The 23544-nt window shown below is 38.3% G+C and overlaps 2 protein-coding genes across 2 annotated transcripts in view; both read right to left on the bottom strand.

Annotated features, from left to right (window-relative positions):
• Nucleotides 1–14835, bottom strand: part of ATAD1 (ATPase family AAA domain containing 1) — a 50467-nt gene extending 35632 nt beyond the window's left edge. The window contains exons 1-2 of the mRNA XM_053582505.1: nt 14698–14835; nt 9904–10078 (exon numbers count right to left, since the gene is read on the bottom strand). Of these exons, the coding sequence (XP_053438480.1) occupies nt 9904–10065 (162 nt within the window). The 5' untranslated portion in view covers nt 10066–10078; nt 14698–14835. The remainder of the gene's footprint in view (nt 1–9903; nt 10079–14697) is intronic.
• Nucleotides 4238–5417, bottom strand: LOC128580541 (PIH1 domain-containing protein 2-like). Its single transcript, XM_053582506.1, has one exon. It carries the CDS (start codon nt 5369–5371, stop codon nt 4430–4432), a length of 942 nt encoding a protein of 313 aa, XP_053438481.1. The 5' UTR covers nt 5372–5417; the 3' UTR covers nt 4238–4429.
• Nucleotides 14836–23544: the final 8709 nt, after the last annotated feature.

Genomic DNA, 23544 nt, shown 5'->3' on the forward strand with positions numbered 1-23544 from the left:
CCTCTAAAAATAGCTTATGTTTATATAAGTGTAGTGGCCCATATAGCCTATGGCTAGGAGGAGTGAGAGTTACAAGAAACCTATATAACCTGTATAACTCAATAATGGAACACCTTGGTGGAAAGGACATGGAGAGGGATTTAGCTTTCCTAACAAGCATGAGAGCTCGCGAGATGAGAGCAGTGGTGAATTGGCAGTCTCTACACCTGTGGTGCTGAGCGGCACGAGATGAGCCTTATATTAGGCTGGAGGAGAAGGCAGTCGGGGGCATGCGCATTCTATCACGACCCGCTTGCTGACTCTGACTCTGTCTCTGTCTCTTCTTCTGCCTGCAGAACGCCAGCACGGTGTCTGTCTGTGCTGAAGATTACCAAGTTCGGCTAAAGACTAAGATCTGTAGAGTAAAGACTGCTTTACTCTCTCTAAGACACTCTCTCTCTTTAGCTAAAGTAGATACCCCTCAGGCACCTAAGAGAAACTGTGCCAGAGCAAGGTAACTTAGCGGTCCACGTCCGGAACCTAGTTAAGCCTGCCCGAGACCTGGCCAGTCCTGGGCCCTGACATATAAATATTATTATTTGCAGTGTAATGATAATTATATTTTCTAATTTCCAAGGTTTGCTTGTTTTTTTTTGTTTGTTTTGTTTTTGAGACAGAGCCTTAGTCTATTCCCTAGCCCAGACTACGATGGTGGTAAGTGATCCTCTTGCCTCAGCCTCCCAAGTAGCTAGGACTACAGGCACCCGCCACAACACCCGGCTATTTTTTGTTGCAGTTGTCATTGTTGTTTAGCCGGCCCGGGCTGGGTTTGAACCCACCAGCCTCAGTGTATGTGGCTGGCATGGTAACCACATACTATGGTTTGTGCTATGGGCACCAAACCTATGAGTTTTCTTGTATGTATCTCCTGGTTCTTGGGTATAAGCCCCCAAATAAAACTGGTGTATCACTGAGTATGCACATTTTCAACTTGACAAGATAGTGCCAAACTATCTTCTAAACTGGTTAAATTAATTTATATTCGCACCAGCAATATATATGTTCTCACTGTTCCACATTACCTGCAACATACAGTATTAATAGGCTTAAAATTTTGGAAGTTGACAGATGTGAAAAGATATCTCAATGTAATTTTAATTTGCATTTCTTTGAATTACGAGATTATGTATCTTCTTATATGTTTATTGACCATTACAGATTTTTCTTTTTTAAGATGTCTGTTTTAAGTTTCACCATATTTCTTCTGGGTTGTTCTTTTCCTTACTGATTCATACATATCCTTTATATATATACTTAATACAAGGCCAGGCGCCATGGCTTACCCCTATAATCTTAGCACTTTAGGAGGCCGATGGATTGCCTCAGCTCACAGGTTCAAGACCAGCCTGAGCCGAGGCAAGACCTTGTCTCTAAAAATAGCTGTGTGCTATGGTTGGCTCCTGAGTCCCAGCTACTTGGGAGGCTGAGGCAAGAGAATTGCTTCAGCCCAAGAGTTTGAGGTTGCTGTGAGCTTTGATGCCACAGGAGTCTACCGAGGGCAATACAGTGAGACTTTATCTCAATAAATGAATAAATAAATAAATAAAAATACTTCAAGTTATAAAAATAAGAAATATGTGCCATTATTATAAATACCTTATATTATATTAATATATATTACCTATTATTATTTAATTTCAATGACAATACTAGGTAAGCTATTATTTCCTTTATAGATAAGAAAACCCAGGGTGGCACCTGTGGCTCAAAGGATTACCAGCCCCGTATGCTGGAGGTGGTGGGTTCAAACCCAGCCCCAGCCGAAAACTGCAAAAAAAAAGAAAAAGAAAACCAAGGACACAGAGAAGTTAAATATACCTTGTTTTTCAAGAGTGTCCTGTCTATTTGAAGATTTCTGTTCTTTCATATAAATTTTAGAAAAAACAAAACCTGACAGTAATTTTTTTATTCATGCTGAATTTAATGTAAACCTTTAATACTTTTGTAATTTTCTCTATAAATGTGTTATACATCTTGTTTACCAGCTATTTTAACTTTCTGATGCTACCATAAATGTTATCTTTTTAAAAATCACATTTTCACATATGTCAAGTATGTCGAAACAGCTGATTTTTTTTTGAGACAGAGTCTCACTATGTTGCCTTTGGTAGAGTGCTGTAGTGTCACAACTCATAGCAACCTCAAATTCTTAGGCTGAAGTGATTCTCCTGCTTCAGCCTCCCAAGTAGCTGGGACTACAGGCACCTGCCACAATGCCTGGCTATTTTTTGTTGCAGTTGTCATCGTTGTTTAGCTGGCCCAGGCCCGGTTTGAACCTGCTAACTTCAGGGTATGTGGCTGGTGCCATAACCTCTGTGCTAAAGGCGCTGAGCCAAAACAGCTGATTTTTGTACACAGATTTTGTATCCAACTGTTACACTCTCATTCATCCTAGTAGTTTACCTGTAGACTTTGACTTTCTATGGAGAGTATCATATTATCTGTGAATGATGACTGTTTAGTTTCCCATCATTCTACTTCTTTTTCTTGACTTTTGCATTGGCTGATTGTTCAATAAAATGTTAAACAGAAATAATGACAACAGGCTCCCTTGACTTGCTCATAATCATATAGGAAATTTTTCACCACAAAGATTGTTTCTTGTAGTAAACTCATTTTATCAGGCTAAAGATACTATCTCCTATTTCTATTTTACTAAGAGCTTTTCCAAAAACCATATATGAATGCCAGATTTTTTTTAAGAGAGTCTTACCCTATTGCCTGCTCTAGAATGTAGTGGCATGATTATAGCTCAGTGATCTCAAATTCCTGGCCTCAAGTGATCCTCCTAACCAGTGGGACTACAGACTCGTGACCACAACACTCAGCTTGTTTATATATGTAGAGATGAGGTCTCCCTCTCGCTTAGGCTAGTCCCTAACTCCTGACCTCTAGCAATCTTCTCTGCCTTGGCTTCTCAAAATGCTAGGATTATAGGTGTGAGCCACTGCACTTGGCAATGAACGCTTAATTTTAACAAACACTTTTCCTGCATTTATTGAGGTAATCATATAGTTTTTATTCTTTAATTTGTTAATAGTGTACATTATTTTGATTTTTTCCCCTCAAGTCTAGGCTTAAACTCCTAGAATAAATCCAACTGGTTGTATTTGTTATACATTGCTGAATTCAACTTGCTGATATTTTATTTAAGATTATTTTAATGTGTTTAGAAGTGAGATAGAGAATAGAACTGTGGTTTACGTCAACCTCATAAAAAGGTTCAGTGAGTGTTCCCTCTTGTTCTGTCCTCTGGAAGAGTTTGTATACATTTTTTATTATTAATTTGTTCCGTAAATGTTGGTGGAATTTGCTTGTATAGTTCCATGGGCCTGGAGTTTTCTTCATAAAAAGGTATTTTAATATTAATTTATTTCATAGTTATGGGACTAACTATTCATGTATTCTATTTCAGTAAGTCAGTTTGGGAAATTCACATTTGCCTAACAATTTGTCCATATCTATATCAACATAAAATTGACCCTTGAACAATGCAGGGATTGGGGCACTGACCCCATGTGGTTGAAAATCCCATCTAGAACTTTTGGCTCCTCCAAAACTTAACTACTAATAGCTCATTGTTGACCAGAGCCTTACTGATACATGAACAGTCAATAACATATTATTATATGTGTGTTAAATGTAATATAGGCTGTATTCCTACAATAAAGCAGGGTAAAAAAAAATGTTACTAATCAAAAAGAAGAAAAAATACTTTTAAGTGGAATTGGATCATTATAAGTCTCTCCTTGTCATCTTCACATTGCATAGGCTGAGGTGGCAGATAACCAGGAGGGGTTGGTCTTACTGTCTCAGGAGTTAGCAGAAGTACAAGAGGTAAAAGTGGTCACAAGAGAGACAGGCACACTTAGTGTAATTTTTATTAAAAAAAAAAAAAAATGCACAGGAGTAGACCTATACAGTTCAAACATGTTGTTCAAGTGTCGACTATAGTTACTTGTAATCCTTGTGCTTAATGTTTATAGCATTTGTCATTATGTCTCCTTTATCATTCCTGGTAATATTTATTTCTGACTTCATTTTTTTCTTGACTGTTTGACAAAATCTTTGATTTCATTAGTCTTTTCAAAAACCAATTTTTTTGTATTATTGATTTTCTCTATTTTATATTTATTTTCTATTTAATTTATTTATTTCATTATGTTTTCTTTTTTCTTTTTTTTTTTTTCTGGTTGATGTCAAGTTTATTTGAAAATGAGTTTAAAAAATAGATATAATAGCTTAAGAGAAAAAACTCATTCCATCAAAATGAACTCTTAGAAAACAGGAATCAGTGTTTAATATAAATGACTACCTCTACTGATGATGAAGGTCCTGTAATTCACATTATTTCAGTACTAAAAACTGAAAACACATTGACAATCTTGTTTTACACCAATGGCATTGTGATGATTAATGTAGATTTCTCTTTGATAAATTTTGCTGTAGTCATTTTAGTATCAACAGGTTCTGGAAGATTCAGATGTAATCTGTACTTCTCAGAGACTTCAATCAATAAATCATCCTCAGAAACATTAAGGTCACAGAGAGAGACTGAATTAATACCAGGTAATTCAACTTTCAGCTCAATTCTCAGAGGTTTCTCATTTTGATTCTGCACAATTTTTAATTCATAGGCTGGTATCTGCATCTCCACTTGAATTTCAGTGCTGGAAATCTCTTCTATCAGACACTCTGCTTTGCCTGAAACTTGCTTTTCTGGTAGTAATAGTTGAGGAATGTGATCTGGATTGTTCACAGTACTGCTTTGTTCAAGAGTTAGTTTGTTTCTCATTTTCTCTCTTAAATCTGTGGGATCAGTTTGGATTCCCATTAGATTTTGTTCCATTCTTTCAATGCTCCCTTTTATTTTAAATTTGGTAATATGGTAAGAGTGTGAGAGAGTGAGCTGTAGTTGCTTCTCAATGCATTTCATGGTCATCTGTATTAACTGATCTTTTTTCACTTGGTTCTTTTCTGCTGCCTGAAGAACATTAGGATTATAGGCAACATCGATGACTGTGTAAGCATCTGATGACTCAGTCATATCTTCAGGTTTGCCAACACTTAGAGGTACTGGATGAGTGGCTGATTTCGGAACTGGGATCCTTTTCCACTGACACAGGTTGATAAAAAGTATTTTTTCTTTTGGTTTTAGGATCTTGGTCTGTAGACAGAGATGTGGTTCTGGGGCAGCACAGAACTGTTTCCCCTCTTTCAATTGCTGTTGAATGAACTTCTTATAGCCCTCAGGGTCACTTTCAGCAAGATCATCTAGGAGGTTCCACAGTTGAGTAACTTGGGTGAACAGGCCCTTTGAGGATATCTCCATGATTGATAGTGAACCTCTTGGTTACGGGACAAACCGCACCACCTGTTACCACCCATTATGTTTTCTTTTATCTGTGAGTTACTTGGAAATATTTCCTACTTACTTGATTTTTCTAATGATTTCTACCGCACTATAGCCAGGAATGTAATAAACATGCCGCCAGTATTATGAATCTTGAGATTTGTTTTATATTCTAGTATTTGTTTTATTTTCACAAATCTTTTATGTGTGCTTGATATATGTACTCTGCACTTACTTGGGTACAATATACTATACATGTCCACTAGATAAAACTTTTCATTTAAATCTTCTATATCCTTACTGATTTTTAAAAAAATAGTTTTTGGCTCAGTGCCCGTAGAACTATGGTTATGGTACCAGCCACATACACTGAAGCTGGCGGGTTCAAAACCAGCAGGGACCAGATAAACAACAATGACAACTGCCAATAAAAAACAGCTGCACATTGTGGAGGGCACCTGCAGTCCCAGCTACTTGGGAATGAGGCAAGAGAATCACTTAAGCCCAAGAGTTTGAGGTTGCTGTGCACTGTGACACCACAGCACTCTACCAAGGGCGACACAGTGACACCGTTTCAAATAAATAAATAAATAATAAATAACTTAAATAAACTGTTTGATCCATTATTGAAAAATTATTAAAAATACCTCACCATAATTATGGAGATGTCTATTTCTCCCTATAGGTCTATCATTTTTTACTTTATACATTTTGAGGCTATATTAACAGGTATATGAAATACCAGTATATTTACTGGTGAACTGAATCTTTTGCCAGAATGTAGTAAACTTCATTTTCTTGATATCTTTGCATTGCAGTTCATTTTTGTCCAGCTAGCTTTCTTTATTTGTGTGGTACATGTATTTTCCATTTTCTTAATTTCAACCTTTATGTATCTACATTTTAGATGTGTCACTTCACCTAGCATACATCTTAAATTTCTCTCTATAGACCATTCATCTTGGCCAGGCCTGTAATCTTAGCACTCTGGGAGGCTAAGCTTGAGCTCAGAATGTTGAGACTAGCTGGATGTCACAGCACATGTCTATAGTCCCAACTACTTGGGAGGGTGAGGCAGGAGGATCACTTGAGCCTAGGGTGAGCTATGATGACACTAAGGCACTCTACTCAGGGCAACAGAGCAAGACTCTGTCTCAAAACAAAAACAAAAATGGAAAAAAAAAAACAAAAAACCCAACCATCATCTTTAAATCATCACATCTTTGTCTTTAGTTAAATTACAGAGGATATAGCTTTTGGGGTTCCTAGATTTATAGAGGTATCATCTAGGAAATGCTGTACCTGGGATTGGCCCTGTGCCTTGTATCCTGAAACCCTCTGAATCACAAAAATAGACACTCAAGTTCAGTAGGTTCAGCAAATTCTCTCCAGGTGAAAGGTGGCTAGGAAGCTCACCTTACCTTCTGAATTTTTGCCTTACATTTTTTTACCTGCACTCCTTATTCCTTTGATACCTCATGAATGCCTTTAAGAAGATTTAAAAAAGTTATCAAGTGTCTGGTTGTTCTCAGTAGAAGAGTCGGCCTAGGTACCTTGATACCCATACTGAACTATTCATTCTCCACTGGCTTCATGTCATTTTCCCATACCTTAAATGAAGGGAATATATCAAGGCTTACTTTTCAGCTTACTATTTATGTGGCTTTATAACATCTCCTTTGGAGACCTCATCACTTTCAATATAGTCATTAGTATTTATTATAGTAACATCAAATTAGAAGTTCTCAAAAAACATTTGAACGTATAAATCTTGATGGTAGAAGTGGGGAAATGTGGAAAGTGGCTGGGAAAAGCTTACAGATGATACATACACAGAAAGAACCTTATAGTCTACCCCATCCTAGTTCAGATTCACTTCCAACTTATGGGCATCTGATAAGGAAACATACTTCTAGGACTGACTTTTTTTCTGAGATTCAGACCTACAATTTCAACTACAGAAATGAACATTTCCTCTTGAATTCCTACTACCAATGCAAACTCAATATGCCCAAATGAAATGTTACCTTCCCATAAACTTGCCCTACCTATTAGTTTCCAAACCTCTATAAAAAAACGAGTCTTTGAGAAATCCAGATAAATCTGATTTCCCAATCATCACAAATCTTTCCTGCATTCTTCATTTTGAGTCTACTTCACACACTCCATTCCTTTTGTCAACCCAGAATGTGGCAGTCTATAACCAACAGATCTTGCTGCCAGTCTCTCCTGACTCCTATTCCTTCTGTAGACTACTAAACTTGAATTACCCTTAATATACCTGCCTGGCATATCACTCATCTACTCAAATATATTTAATGTCTTATCATTACCTTTACAGAATTCTGCAACTGGTCCCTAGCATCTGACTAGAGATGTAGGGAGGACAAGAGGAAGAGTAACTGAGAAGCTACAGCCCGCAGCCATGCAAATCCCATGACAATCTTTTCATCTTGTATGTTTTAAACACAGGTAAATTACTGTGAAATGGGATAATGCTACACGCGAAGAATGCCTTCTTTTCAGTTGATGGTGGACTTCTAAAATGCTGTGGCATCTTTTATCAATCTCAGTCTACCCACCAAAAAATTAAAAGGACTGAGGAAGGTAAAAGTAGAGCTCTGTTCCCTGAACTTACACTCAGCACTCTCATTGCGTAGTCTTCACCTTTCCCTGCAGGGTCTACTAGTCACGTAAATCCTGCTCTCCAACTCGTCTAGTATATTTACTATTTCTTTAATAGATTTTCTTATTCCTACTCCCACCGTGATTTTACTCATATTCTTTATATTAAAATCACCCTTGCCTATTCCAGAGGCTAACCTCCTTCATAAAGCCATATTAAACTGCCTCAATCACTGGCAATTATTCTTTTCTCTAAAACCACAGTTTCTGTCTATCCTACTCTTTGGCAACTAGCATATGCTTACACTATTATAACGTATATTATCATGGACAAGTCTTTTCTCCCTACCTTGAGTACTAAGCGGACAGACATCTTAATACTTCATATACCTGACATTTAGAATAATACAATACACAGGAGTTTTAAATAAAGGCTTAATGAGGACAGTCCATTCATGCAGTACTCAGTATCTATATTTAGCTTTCTACACATCCTCTACACATATAACACAGGAGCTCCTAGAAGCCAAGGGGAGAAAAATCCCTTTGCTTAAAAGATTCCTGCTTTTGGGCGGTGCCTATGGCTCAAGGAGTAGGGCACCGGTCCCATATGGTGGAGGTGGCAGGTTCAAACCTAGTCCCAGCCAAAAACCAAAAAAAAAAAAAAAAAAGAGATAAAAGATTCCTGCTTTTTAAAAGTCTAAAAACAGTTTAACTTACCAATATTTTGAACTTGGGCTTAACCTGACTTTCACGATTCAGGTGGAAGAAAAAAGGTACACGCAGGTTGACAAATGGACAGAATCCAATTAGTTTGGGAGGAAAAAATGTCAGTCAGACTTCCTAGGAACTTATGAATAGGCTGATGATATAATCTAAACTTTCTTGAATCAACTATCTTACAATCAAACTCAAGGAATAAAATCATAACTGCCCAAACTGTTTTTCAGATATATACTCATTTACTGAAGTGCTTATGAAACTATGATTTTTACTTTTTGCTAACTGAATAGCTATGTGTAACATTGTAAAGCAGCCATTTATTTATACTCTTATTTCCCACACTAGCCTGTGGTGTTCTGTAAGATCAAGATTTATTCACCCTATTTTTTTTTTTTTTTTTTGGAACCAAGCATTTGCTAGGAACTCAATGAATGTTTATTGTATAAGTAAAGAGTCACAACTCAGAGGACAAATCTAAAAATCTATGAATAGAAATATCCTATTCAGTTACTGCAAGTTATAAAATGAGTATCTTATTCAGTTATTACATTAATTAAAAGGAATAAAAAACAGCCAGAAGGGAAAAGCCACCTAACAGCAAGAAAAATTTCCAAGACTCCTTTAAGGCTTTTATTTTTTTTTTTTAAATAAACAGAAACCAAGTACATATATCATCCTAATAAGGAAATATAGCAAGAAAATTAAAAACTACAACTTATATTAGTAACTTTAAAAAAATAATTCCTTAATTAGATTTTAGTATAGTTTATAAGTTTAAGACTGATACATTGTCAAGCATTATCTACATTTCAAATGTTATAAAAGACAAAATGGGTATTACTGAAGATATTTTTGTTTAGTCTGTTGAAAAATTTTACCTAGATTCCTGCACTTAAGCTAACAAAAATATTCTAATGAGAATGTTCACAACAAAGTAGTGTATTTTTACTCATCATTTTTTCACTTCTAATAAGTTGCCTATATAGTTAAAAAAAAACTAGATAAACTAATACTTTCTTAGGAATAATGAAATTACATATAACAAGACATTTTCAGGTGGGACTTGCAGAATTTGTCATTAATTTGTAATTCTATTATGTTCTTAGTTTTGGAGGAAAAATATTTGCTAGCCATAAGAAAAATGATCTTCAAACATTTCATACCTGTTTCTGAGCTTCTACCTTTTGCTTTCTGGTTGGATCAATTGCATCTACCATCCATTTGATAGTAAAGTATGTTACTGCACCAAATATTGTCAAACGGAAAATTAAACCAACAACTTCATTCCGACTCAAGGGACGAGAAAAGGCTTCAGCATGTACCATCTTGATTGTTAACCTTAAAAAACAAACAGAAATGTCACTAGATAATAACTATAGTTATTAAAAGTGGAAGAGTTATAAAGTAGATTAAACAAGAAAAACTAGAAAATTTTTAGTCTAATTGAAATCTTAACTACCTTAAAAAAAGTAATGGATTTTTAAATGTGAATTAAACAAATCACTTAAAGTTCCTTTTGGAAAATGAAGTAGATTAGAAATTGAGGTTTATGGTGGACCCAGTGGCTCATACCTTTAATCCTATCACTCTGGGAGGCCAGGTAGATAGCTTGAGCTCATGAGTTTGAGCCCATCCTGAGCAAAAGTGAGACCCTGTTTCTACTAAAAGTAGAAATACTGAGATAAGAGGATCTCTTAAGCCCAAGAGTTGGAGGTTGCCATGAGCTATGACACCATAGCACTTTACCCAGGGTGACAACTTGAGATTCTGTCTCAAAAAAAAAAAAAAAAGATTGAGGTTTATTTAGTAGTAGAATTAATAATTCTATTTGAAAAATACAGTGAATATCTTTTTCTTAAGACAGAGTCTCTGTCACCCTGGGTAGAATGCCATGGCATCATAGCGCACAACAACCTCAAACTCCTGGGCTCAAGCGATCCTCCTACCTTGGCCTCCCAAGAAGCTGGGACTAAAGGGTACCCACAACAAAGTCTTACTAATTTTTCTATTTTTAATAGAGATGAAGTCAATGAACTCCTGAGCTCAAGCAATCCACCTGCCTAAGCTTCCCAAAGTGCTAGGATTGAAGGCATGAGCCACCTTGCCTGGCAGGTAAATAACTTTAGGTATTTACTCTTTCAAACAGCTTTTAAATAACTATAACAGAGTCTAGAAAAGTACAAACTGTAACACTAATCCAACTGAAGAAAGGCAGCCTGACAATACTAACCTTATGATAAGAATTTTCTCTATTATGTGTATTATTTACTGAACAATTTTTGAGAGTGAAATTCAAACTGTGAACTGACTCACTTTTTCCTCAATGGTTTTCAAGGACTGCTTAAATTTAAACATGCCGGTTTTCTCAATTGGTGACATTAAACTTTTTGAGCCATCTTATTGTTCCCAACAACCCAGCTAAATATGAAATAACAGAACTTTCCAAAAATTTTTAACCAACAAAACCACCACAAGAATATAGCACTCGTCCAAATTATAGAGGAAAAAAAAAGAGGCAATGTGCCTATTTTTACATATATCCCCGAGCAGCTACATCAATCAAAGCTAGGATGACAGAAGACATGCACTCCTGTCAAAGTAAGCATGTTAGGGCTTGGCGCCCATAGCTCAGTGGCTAGGGTGCCGGCCACATAAACTGGGGCTGGTGGGTTTGAACCCAGCCTGGGCCAGCTAAACAACAACTACAACAAAAAAAAATGGTGAGCTTTGTGGCGGGTGCCCGTATTCCCAGGTACTTGGGAGACTGAGGCAAGAGAATTGCTTAAGCCCAAGAGTTTGAGGTTGCCACAGCTGTGCCAGGGTGACACAGTAAGACTGTCTCAAAAAAAGAAAAGAAAAAAAGTAAGTTTGTTAGGGATGATGTAACTATGACTTTTTTTTTTTTTTTTTTTGTGGTTTTTGGCTGGGGCTGGGTTTGAACCCGCCACCTCCGGGATATGGGACCGGCACCCTACTCCTTGAGCCACAGGCGCCGCCTGTAACTATGACATTTTGGGAGCTAGGATCTCAGCTTCAAATAATACCATTACACTCAATTCTGTGCTGAGTGCTACAGATTATATAATAAAAAAGGAATATATATTTTGCAGTCATCTGAAAATGAATAAAACCAGAATTTGTACAGTTGACTCAAAAACAGGTAAAACTTAAGTACTACATAAATTAATCAATCCATGGTCCTTTCAGCTCTAAAATTGTTTCTCTTCTCTTTACTTATGACTAAAGATTTTCTTCATTTTCCTCCCTCTGGAATAGCTCCAACAATTTTTTGTTTCCTCCAATACACCTTCCCTCCATTCAAAGCTATATAATCCTCCTCCCTAATCAAAAGACCCAAAAGATTTTCCTTTACAGGATTCCCAAGCATTCCAGACTACCTTAATCTAGCTTCAGAGTCAATATTGTTATTTTATCTCTCACTTCTCTCACAGAGACTCTCAATAGCTGGAGTCACTATCATCTGAAAATGCCAGCATATATGCCTGGTACCCTAGATGGGTCACTTCCTCTTATTCATCCAGGATTATCCAAATTTCAAAATCCAACTTTTTCTGCTCCACGAAGCCTTCCAGATCACATTAAACCTTTATATTATTCATTTGGCTTTATTACACTATTTTAAGAATGTCTTGGGCCCTGGCCCCATATACCGGAGGTGGCAGGTTTAAGCCCAACCCCGGCCAAAAACTGCAAAAAAAAGAGAGAATGTCTTGTTTTTAATCATTATAAACTTTGGGGGTATCTGTTCTACTAAGCTAGAACTTAAATCCTTATGAACATTTATCTTATCCATCTTTTGTATTTGTGTATTTGTTACACAAAACAGAGGTTATTCAAAAATTATCTGTCCAACAGATGAATTGTAACTAAAGAAAAACCTCTCTTTTGATCATTCCAACCATCGTTGCCAGACTTTTGAAGGACTTTCCAAAGTCAATGTTGTACACTTCTCCATTACCAGGAGCCATTCACCTCACAATAAATACATTATTCAATTTAAACTTAACAACTAATAAATTGAAAGCCTTCATTTTAGATGAAGAAATTTTGGCCTAGGGATGTTAAGTGATTTTAACAAGCACTTACTGAACATTTATATAGCATTTCTACTGAAGATACAATTACTTTATTTGAGAAACACTGTCTAGTTATTATATTAATTATAATGGAAAAAAAGGAGTCAGAAGGAAGAAGTCACCTCAAATGTCTCCTCCTATAACATATCAGTGTGCTTTCTCCATCAGCCTGGATTCCAAAAAATAGGTTATACAATATTTTACTTCTCACAGAAAGTGAAAAACTGACTTTTCTTGGCTTTATTCTTACAGAGTGAAGTTGAAAATAAGGGTGATGTCGCTCACAACTGTAATCCTTGCACTCTGGGAGGTAGAAGCAGGTGGACTGCCTGAGGTCAGGAGTTCCAGAACCTGAGCAAAACCCATCTCTACGAAAAACAGAAAAACAGCCAGACATTGTGGTGGGTGCCTGACCCAGCTACTGGGAAGGCTGAGACAAAGAGGATCTCCTGAGCCCAAGAGTTTGAGGATGCCATGAGCTGTGATGCCGCAGCACTTTACCCAGGACCATCAAATAAAATTGTCTCAAAAAAAGAAAAAAGAGAAGAAAAGAAAGTTGGAACGTACAGTATCATTACTTGGGGTAGAGTCAGGGATGAAAATTATCCAATATAAACAAGATAAAGGTATTAACCTCATCTATCAAAAGTGGTGGCATTTCAAACATTTTCATTTGCTTAGAGTTGGTAGTAATAATACTGCCATCTACTGAACATTCACTGAACTACATGAACAAATTAGGGCTATCAGCACATCCCAAAGTAATCAAGATAGTAAAAATTTTCATTCCTATAAAGTCAAGACATAAAACCCGTTTATACATCTTCTTATTCTGAAATTAGGTTTATTATGGACACCTCTTAAACAGTAGTCCATCTTTTTAAATGACTTCAAAATCCTGAAATGAAACCGAAACTTGTTTTGCAGATTGTAATTGTATACACTTTATTGTACACTCATCTATCATTCATATGGCACTGATATACCTACCATGTAAGGCTGGTACAGCAATAATATCATTACAACCGAATATACAATAATAGGTGCACATGCATACGACAGGAGAGTGTTTCAATCTTTTATAACAATCTGATTCAACAAAACAACTAAGAAATATCGCAAAACACTAATGTACAGTTACTTGTTGGGCAAACATGGTAACTTATAGATTTCTTTTTAAGGATTTCTCCATTTCAGAGTGGAAAACTTTTAAAATCGTACTACCTCTATGAGCAATTTATTGACAGGTTAGAGGCCGAGAGTGTAGTGTTCATATTGTACTATTTCTCTCCTAATTCACTGCAGTGTTTTATAACCTGTTTCTCGAAGTCCCAGTTTCGCGGACATAAAGGTCCTATGAACACAACGTACGACAAAGGAGGTCTGCCAGGCTTCGCACAGAGGGCAGGTTATTATTAACACCGTCTTCCTCTAGGAAGGCGTGCTCAGCCCCGTAGAACCACTTTCGCTTTTGCACAAGGTGGTAGGGAGCGCCAGAGCGACAATCAGACCTGGCTGGTTCCAGCTACTTTCCCTTTGAAGTCTGGTTCTAAGATCTCCCCTAACCATCCCAAGCCCCCAGTGACCATGCTGCCTACAAAATGGCACAAGTCTTGAGGGCAGAGCCAACGGAGACCTAAGGGCTCAGGCTGGGCCGGAAGCCACAGCAGGCCCAGGACACCCTTGGAGGTTAATCCGCTCGATACTAAAGGCAAGAGGGACTCCGGGGGCCGGCACCGAGGTGGGGCGTCGGAGGAGAGCAAGGTGACATTCCCGGGTAGGCTTCCCAGATCCGACTGGTCCCTGACGGAGCTCCGTGGGAACCTGCACCCGTCCCACGAGCAGGAACCCGCTACTCACCCAGGGGCAGAAACAACAGGAGCAATAGACCTCTACCGGCCTCGCACAGGAAGCAAATGAAGCCTGGGAAAGAACACTTCCGGCAGCAGCTGTGGCCCGCCCCCTCGCACGGAGCATGCGCGACCCGCAGCCGCTGGCTGGCAAGCAGGGGAGTTGCGAGTCTTAAAGGGCGAGACCCAGTTTCCAATAACCTGGCGTTGTGGCGGGTACCTGTAGTCACAACTACTCCGGATTCTGAGACAAGAGAATCCCTTGAGCCCTAGAGTTTGAGATTGCTGTGGGCTGTGACGACACGGAATTCTACTGGGCGCGACAAAGTGAGACTCTGTCTCAAAAAAAAAAAAAAAAAAAAAATGGCCAGGGGACCGGGCGGTAGCTAATTTGGGCACCTGATACTTAGCCTAGCGCTGCTGGGCTCAGGCATTCTGCGAAGTCAGTGTGTCTGCAAGCAGCACACTCTCCAAAGCTTTAAATTTAGCTGCTGAGTCTCTGAGATTGAATTTGGGAAGGCGTGTATCGCAGAAAGTCCCTGGCCTGCTCACTAGTTCTGGGAGCACTCCTGTCAAATCGGAGGGTCTTCTTGAGAGTGCAGAAAAGTTCTACTTCCCTCGCTAGGAAATTCTTGCAAACTCCATCTTGAACTTGACTCCCAGCGCTCGGTGCAAACAGACCCTCCCTCTGCGGCTCTACATCTATAGTTTAGCCAAAGCGCAGTCGCGCTGGGCCACCCTCCGCCCCTCACCTCACCATCTGCCTTTCAGTTTCTAAGGTGAGCTCACGCTCCTCGCTCTCTGGTGACAGACACTGGGGGAGGCGCCTGAAAATCCTTTAGCGAAACGATTTAACATCCCACGCTGGCAGGCCTGGTAGTTGGGACGGAATAGGGCATCTGGTGACATGTTTTGCATTTTGGTAACTTCCCTTTTTCTTTTACCCCCTCCTCTTTGCAGAGTGACCAACGTGACACAAGAGGACCCAAGGGAACAAACCTGAAAGCCAGGGCCTCCTGAGTACACAGATTGCCAGATGACGTTAGAGACTGTCCCCACATACAAGAAACATTGCTTCCTTCAGATAGAGGCGGTGAGACTATGAAGTAATCAGACAGCTCTCCCTTCTCTTCCTTGGGAAAGCAGTTTGTGCCACTTTACTTGAAGCATGCTCTTGGATGGCTAAAGAATTCTGTAACCTGATTGTTGAATTAACAAATGCTACTAGTTACAAACTCGTCTTACTGGAGTGAAGATAATACCTACAACTCAGTGAATGTCTACTAGGGATCAGGCAATATGCTGTAATGTGGTTTACATCCATAATCTAAATTCCTCCCCACCCCCAATCCTCTAAAATAGTCATTATTTTCTCTATTTTATACATTAACATTTTTGAAAGCTTTAAGCTTCGAGAAATTTTCTAAAGTTCACACACCTAAATAAGTGGCAGAATTTGGAACTTAGATCTAATTCAAATTATGCACTTTACATTTTTTCTTTGAGATAGTACTTTAATACTAGTTAAATTTAAAAATCTAATTGAAAGAGGTAAGAACATGAAATGCGAAAATCACAAGACTTTAATGGATAAGGATGGGATGAAAGGGATGTGTAAGTGTTGAAAAACTGTAATTGAGTTCATTGGCAAGAATTAGAATGGAATTTAGTACTGTTAAGTGATTTGTGTTTTACATCCATATCTTTTTGTCTTAAGGCTTTATTTGTGTATGTGCCTACATTTCTAATATAAATTTTTAAAAATTAATGTGAAGCTAGGTTTGGGAGTACTGGACTGATTATTTAGAGTGTGAACTAGAAGAACAGGAAGATTATGACACCAAGATAGTGTTCACATACAACAGAGGCTATTAGTGCTCAGGAGTCTTGGAAGAGACTCTCCACTGGCTCTATGGGATGATTTCCAAGCTTAGTCACTGCTTGGGATGCTAATGGGGACATAAACCCCATCCTAAGGGGGGTTTGACAGGACTAGAAGAGAGGAGTTACTGAAGGAAAGAAACTTAAGTTTTTGTCACACAAGGATTATCATATCCCCAGTAAGGAAAATGAGTTGAGAGATTCAAGATGGTAGTGGATTTCCACCATTTACTGAGTGAAACTGATTCATCTAAGAGCTTCACTTGCCTTACTCTAAGCACTAGGGCGACCCACTTACCCAGTTTGCTTGAAACTAAGGGGTTCTCTGAGATACAACATTTTCAATGCTAGAACAGAGGAAGTCTCAGGCAAATCACAAGGAATTAGTCACCCTTCTCAGGATGTCCTAAACGATTCTGCAATGAGGTGAAGTTTCCAGTCTGGTTACATCTAGTCTCAGTGCATTTGCCTCATATTAAAGATATGATGGCACAGGAAAGGAAACTGTTGGCTAAAATAATCAAGGGCAACCATTAAGAGTCTACAAGTTTCAAAGTAAGGGCTGTTTTTGTTCCTTTTCCAGTGGTTTGGCTATAAACCAAATGCCTATACCTATACGTTTTGTACCTAACGCTTTCATTTAGCAAATCCTTAAGAAAGCTATGTCTAGGCGCTGAGACATCAGATTACTGCCTTTTCACATACCGTGCACATTCATTTCCAGCAATCACTATATCCACTAGGTTTATACAGAATAAAGCAGAATCAACACAGGCTTTTCATCCCAGGATAGCTTTATATAATCCCTGGCAACACAAAATACCATGTTTGGCCCACAGTAGGGACTCAGCAAATAATTCTTTATGGTAATAGTAATTGGGATATTACTACAACAGATTTTTTTTTTTTTTTTGCGGTTTTTGGCCAGGGCTGGGTTTGAACCCGCCACCTCCCACATATGGGGCCGGCACCCTACTCCTTTGAACCACAGGCACTGCCCTACAACAGATTTTTTTGTAGACTTTCTGGGCTTGCCTTCTTTGTTAGAATCAAGCTATTAAAAATAATTGTCATATTTATTATAGAAAGGTTTTTTTCTTTTTTGGTGTGCGTGCTTTTTACTAATATATCCTAAAATAGTTACAGCAATTTCTCCCCCATAATACCAAATGTTCCAGTTTTGTTATTGGATGGGGTGTGATTAGTTTATTTTGCAGTCAAGGTCAATGCACTTGAAAGAGGGGATTCCTAAGATTAAGTGTTCTCTAATTTCTTTGCCTTTAGATTTACTTGGACAACTTGGCAAGATGCAGATCCCTGACTCCTAGCCATGGAGGTTCCCATTTAAATGTGCTAGGTTTGGCATAGGAATCTGCATTTTTAATAATAAGCATCTGCGCTTTCCGCCATGTAAAGATACAATGAGTAGATACTTGTCTGTAAGCCAGGAAGGGTCCCCCAACCAGAAACAATGTGCCAGCATCCTAGTCTTAGATTCAGCCTCCAGAACTGTAACAAATTTTTATTGTTTAAACCTCTCAGTCACTAAGCAAACATCTGTGATAATTTCGATATAGGTAGTTTTGGATCATACTTTGAGAAACTTTGCCTGTTGAATAAAGATTTTAAGTGTATTTTTGCAAAAATTTCTATCACACCACCCCCAAAGGCCTATCTGGTCATCTGAACCAGAAAGCCAGCTGGGATACTTCAAGAAATTAGGAAAGGAAGCCTCATGATGTGATTTGAAATAAAATCCCTTTAGAAGGAAAACAAATCTGAAATCCTTAGATAAGTAAACATAGTAAACCTGATCCTATTCATTGCTCATTAGAAATAAGTCATTTGACTGTGAAATATTCATTCCAACAAATAGATAAAATTATGTAGCAGTAATTATGCCAGTAGTAATAGTCACTTGGTAACTCTGATTCTTTTTAAAATATTTTAGCAGAAAAGAATAATCTTAATTATTATTTTGACAAGTTAAATATAATCGGTGGAGAAAGAAAAGTAAAGCAAGAATATGAAGCTAATTCATTCGTGGATCAATGGGCACTTGGGCTTTTTCCATGACTTAGCAATTATGAATTGGGCTACAGTAAATGGAGACTTTACCTCTTTCATGTTTACATGGATGGAGTTGGAACATACTCTTCTTAGTAAAGTATCTCAAGAATGGAAGAAAAAGTATCCAATTAATCAGTCCTACTATGAAACTAATTTATAGCTTTCCCAATTATAACCTAAGAATATGGGGAAGAGGGAGAGGGAGGGGAAGGGAAGGGGGAGGATGGGCAGAGGGAGGGTGATTGGTGGGACCACACCTATGGTGCATCTTACAAGGGTACATGTGAAACTTACTAAATGTAGAATGTAAATGTCTCAACATAATAACTAAGAAAATGCCAGGAAGGCTATGTTAACCAGTGTGATGAAAATATGTCAAATGGTCTATAAAACCAGTGTATGGTGCCCCATGATTGCATTAATGTACACAGCTATGATTTAATAATAAATAATAAAAAAAAAGAATATGAAGCTATATCTGAAGGCACAAGAGCAGGAAGAAAGACCAAGAGTCAGCACCTGATGCTCCAGTGGAAAGAGTAAGGTAGAAAGAATCAAGGCAAAAATAATAGGAAATTAAAATTTCAGCAGATTGGAGGAAGTAGAAAGATTAATTGATAGCTTCATTCTATAAAAAGCACAGAGAGCTAGAAGAAAGACAGTAGCAAGTTCAAAGAATATACTATTGTAAATCTACTTCCTATGCTTTTATGTTTTGAAACTTTACACATAATTTAGAGTGTGTAATAAAAAATGAGTTAGGCATAATGTTCCTGTGTTTTCAAGGTAGCACTATACACAAACAATCTTACATTTCTACAGAACCCCTTTTCTTACTGAGTACTGCCAATTGTACATTTTTCAACCTTCTACCAAAAATGTTTTCTAGAACTTAGATATTTACTTAAAACTACAATATTTTGTTGTTTAGCTCTTATACAGTACTGTTAAAATGATACTGTCTGTGAAAAGTGAGGATTGAGCAAAAATAGAAAATTGCGTTAGAACAGGTCTAACCTTGCTATAGCCTCATCATCGAGTTTTAAGGCATAAAATGAAATACCTGTCTCCTTGGGGATTTTCATAAATGCCCTCCATATAGTTTCTTAAATGGGGGGGGGAATAATTAGGTAAGAGTGTGTGACAAAAAATATAGATTGATTAGCTAAAATAAAGAAACAGTGGTTGAAATGTTAATTTGCAATTCCTGTAACAACAGACTGATAGATGAGGCATAAAACAAGACCAGATGCTGTGGTTTCCAGGATGCTCTTGGCTTCCCATCCTTTATAACCCAGAGCAATTTTTGCTCTAAGTAGGTCACTTGCTTGCTCTCATTTACCTGATTCTAGGAAAATGCCCTTGAAAGTATTTAGAAAATAATATGTTGGTGGTTAACATTTTAAAAATTAAGACAGCATTAAACCTCCCCCCACCACACACACATACCTGTTTCTCAATTAGGTAGAATAACTTGTAGCCTGAAGCATGTGTCAAACTAAAATGGACAAGAAGTTGAGACTTTTATTTTCTCAGCACCAGTATTGAAATCTGCCCCCATTTTGTTAGCTTCCACAATTTAGCACTGGCGTGGTACTCATCTCACAAAATTATAGTTGAGGTCTGTATTCTCCTAGCAGATAAGAACTTCTTGAGAAAAGAGGATGCCTCGGACAAGGGATTGGTTTACCAAATGTTTTAGTTCATTGATTTTTTTTTTTTTTTTCCAAACTGGTATGTCTAATAGGGCTTTTCAGGCCTCCTTCCTGTAGATTTAACCTTACTAGAGGGACAGATTAAAAAAAAAAAGGAAGGAAAGACAAAAGATGCTCAGGTAGGGTGTAGGAAGCAAACCATTTTTACTAACCATAATTATATTATTGCTCTGTCATGTTAAGTCTGGTCTTAATGTGTCTGTCAGAAACCAATCCAATCAGGGTTTAAGAACATGGTCTTTACAGACTTGGGTTTGAATTTAAGATCTGCTGTTTATTAGGTCTATGACTTTGGGCAAGTTATTTATGCTTTCCTCTTCAGTTTCCTCATACTTAACATGGGAACGATAACAGTACATAGGCCATGGATTTGCATTGAGAATTAAATGAGACAATGCATGTAAAGTGCTCAATAAACATGTTCATGTAAATATTTAACGCCTCAGATGATATTTTCATTATATTATGATGTGATATTCTCTCATTCCCAGGAGTCTGTAAGAACAGTGATCCTTTCATATCTCCTTTGTGTTTGTATGAGGACTTCACCTCTCAAAAGTTTTCAACCATGGCCTGTCGTCTGAAATGTGTATCTTCTCTGACTTGTGAAGAAGCCATGCCTCCCTGTTGCTTTGACCTCCTGGTTCTCTCATTCCCAGTCTTAATATGCCCCTCTGGCTGAACCTCTCTTACTGATCAGTAGTGTATAAGACATTCGTGACAGTTTTATAAAACCCATGAGATTCCATCCTTATTATCCTAAGATAATTAAGTTTAAAATGTTGCCCAATCTATGAAAACAACTGTGTGGATATTTCTCAGTTCACCAAAGACCATCGTTAATATTAGCTGTTATTCCCATGTGTCTAATAATAGGCATTTCTTGAGCATACCGTTCTTGGTCTCATGGAGTTTGAAAGACTAAGCATGTTATAAAATTAGAAATTGTTGTAGAGCTTTTGAATTTTTTTTGCAGTTTTTGGCCAGGGCTGGGTTTGAACCCGCCACCTCTGGCATATGGGGCCGGTGCCCTACCCCTTTGAGCCACAGGCGCTGCCCCTTGATTTTTTTTTTTTTATGCTAGAAATTTATCTCGTATTTCATTCCCATTCATTTTTTGCTTAGAGAAAACTTCCTTAATTTAATCAATAAAATTCCATTTTATTCAGTATTTTTATAGTATTTGAGAAATTCTAAATTATGGCAGTATTAACTAAGAGGGGCCAGCTCTATAATCTGTCCCATGTCAGGCAGCCTTTCTGGGTTTCCACCTCTCATTTTATTGTGTTTTCCTTTATAGTGTGCTTTGCAGATACTGGGATTTTTACCAATTGAAAGTTTATGGCAACAAAGCAAGTCACCAGCACCATTTTTCCAACAGCATATACTCACTTCATGTGTCTCTGTGTCACATTTTGGTAATTTTTGCAAAATGTTATGGTGATTAGTGAACTTTGATGTTACTGTTGTAATTATTTTGGGGCATCATGAACTATGCCTGTGTAAGATTGTGAAGTTGATAAATATGTGTGTTCTGACCGCTCCACAAACCCACCATCGTCCAATCTCTTTCCTCCTCTGTAGAACTCCATATTTTCTGAGACACAATATTGAAATTAGGCCAATTAATAACCCTACAGTGTCCTCTGAGTATTCAAGTGTAAGGAAGAGTCCCACATCTCTCACTTTAAATCAAAAGCTGGAAATGATTAAGTGTAGGGAATAAGGTATGTTGACAGCTGAAACAGGCCAAATACTAGGCCTCTGGTACCAGTTACCCAAGTTGTAAATACAATGGAAGAGTTCTTTTTTTTTTTTTTTTTGTAGAGACAGAGTCTCACTTTATGGCTCTCGGTAGAGTGCCGTGGCCTCACACAGCTCACAGCAACCTCCAACTCCTGGGCTTAAGCGATTCTCTTGCCTCAGCCTCCTGAGTAGCTGGGACTACAGCAATGGAAGAGTTCTTAAAGAAAAGTACAAGTGCTACTCTAAGAGAACACATGGATGGTAAGAAAATGCAACAGCTGGGGCGGCGCCTGTGGTTCAGTCGGTAGGGTGCCGGCCCCATATACTGAGGGTGGTGGGTTCAAACCCGGCCCCGGCCAAACTGCAACCAAAAAATAGCTGGGCGTTGTGGCTGGCGCCTGTAGTCTCAGCTACTCGGGAGGCTGAGGCAAGAGAATCGCTTAGGCCCAGGAGTTGGAGGTTGCTGTGAGCTGTGCGAGGCCACAGCACTCTACCGAGGGCCATGAAGTGAGACTCTGTCTCTACAAAAAAAAAAAAAAAAGAAAATGCAACAGCTTTATTGCTGATAAGGATAAAGTTTTAGTGGTCTGGTTAGAAGATCTAACTAGCTACAATATTCCCATAAGCCAAAGCCTAATCCAGAGCAAGGCCCTAACTGTCTTCAATTACTTGAAGGCTGAATGAGGTGAGGAAGCTGCAGAAGAAAAGTTTGACACTAGCAGAGGCTGGTTCATGAGGTTTAAGGAACATAACTATCTCCATAACGTCAGAGCACAAGGTAAAGCAGCAAGCGCTAATGAGAAAGCCGTGACAGATTATTCAGAAGTTGTAGCCAAGAGAATTGTTGAAGGGGTCTACACTAAACACAGATTGTCTTTTTTCCCCTTTTTTCTGAAAGACTGCTTCTTGCTGTGTCACCCAGCCAGGGGTTCGGTAGCTCACTGCAGCTTTAAATTGCTGGGCTTAAGCAATCCTCCCGCCTTTGCCTTCTGAGTAGCTGCGGCTACTAGTGGGCACCACCGCACCCGGCAACAACAGATTTTCAGTTTAGACAAAACAGCCTTCTGAGAAGAAGATGCCATCTACGCTGGAGAGGAGTTAATGCCTGGCATCACAGGACAGGCTGACCCTCCTGTTAGGGGCAAATACAGCGGGTGATTTTAAGTTGAAGCCAATGTTCCTTGACCATTCTGAAAATCTAAGGGCCCTCAAGTACTAAATCCACCCTGCCTGTGCTGTATAAATGCAACAAAGCCTGGATAACAGCCCATCTGTTTATAGCATGGCTTACTGATATTTTAAGGTCACTACTGAGACTACTCAAAAAAAAAATGATTTCCTTCAAAATATTACTACTCATTAACAATGCACCTGGTCACCCAGACCAGGAGATGTGCAAGGAGATTAATATTATTTTCATACCGCTAACATAACATTTGTTCTGC

This window comes from Nycticebus coucang, chromosome 3 (genome assembly GCF_027406575.1).
Source record: "Nycticebus coucang isolate mNycCou1 chromosome 3, mNycCou1.pri, whole genome shotgun sequence".
Lineage (NCBI taxonomy): Eukaryota > Metazoa > Chordata > Mammalia > Primates > Lorisidae > Nycticebus > Nycticebus coucang.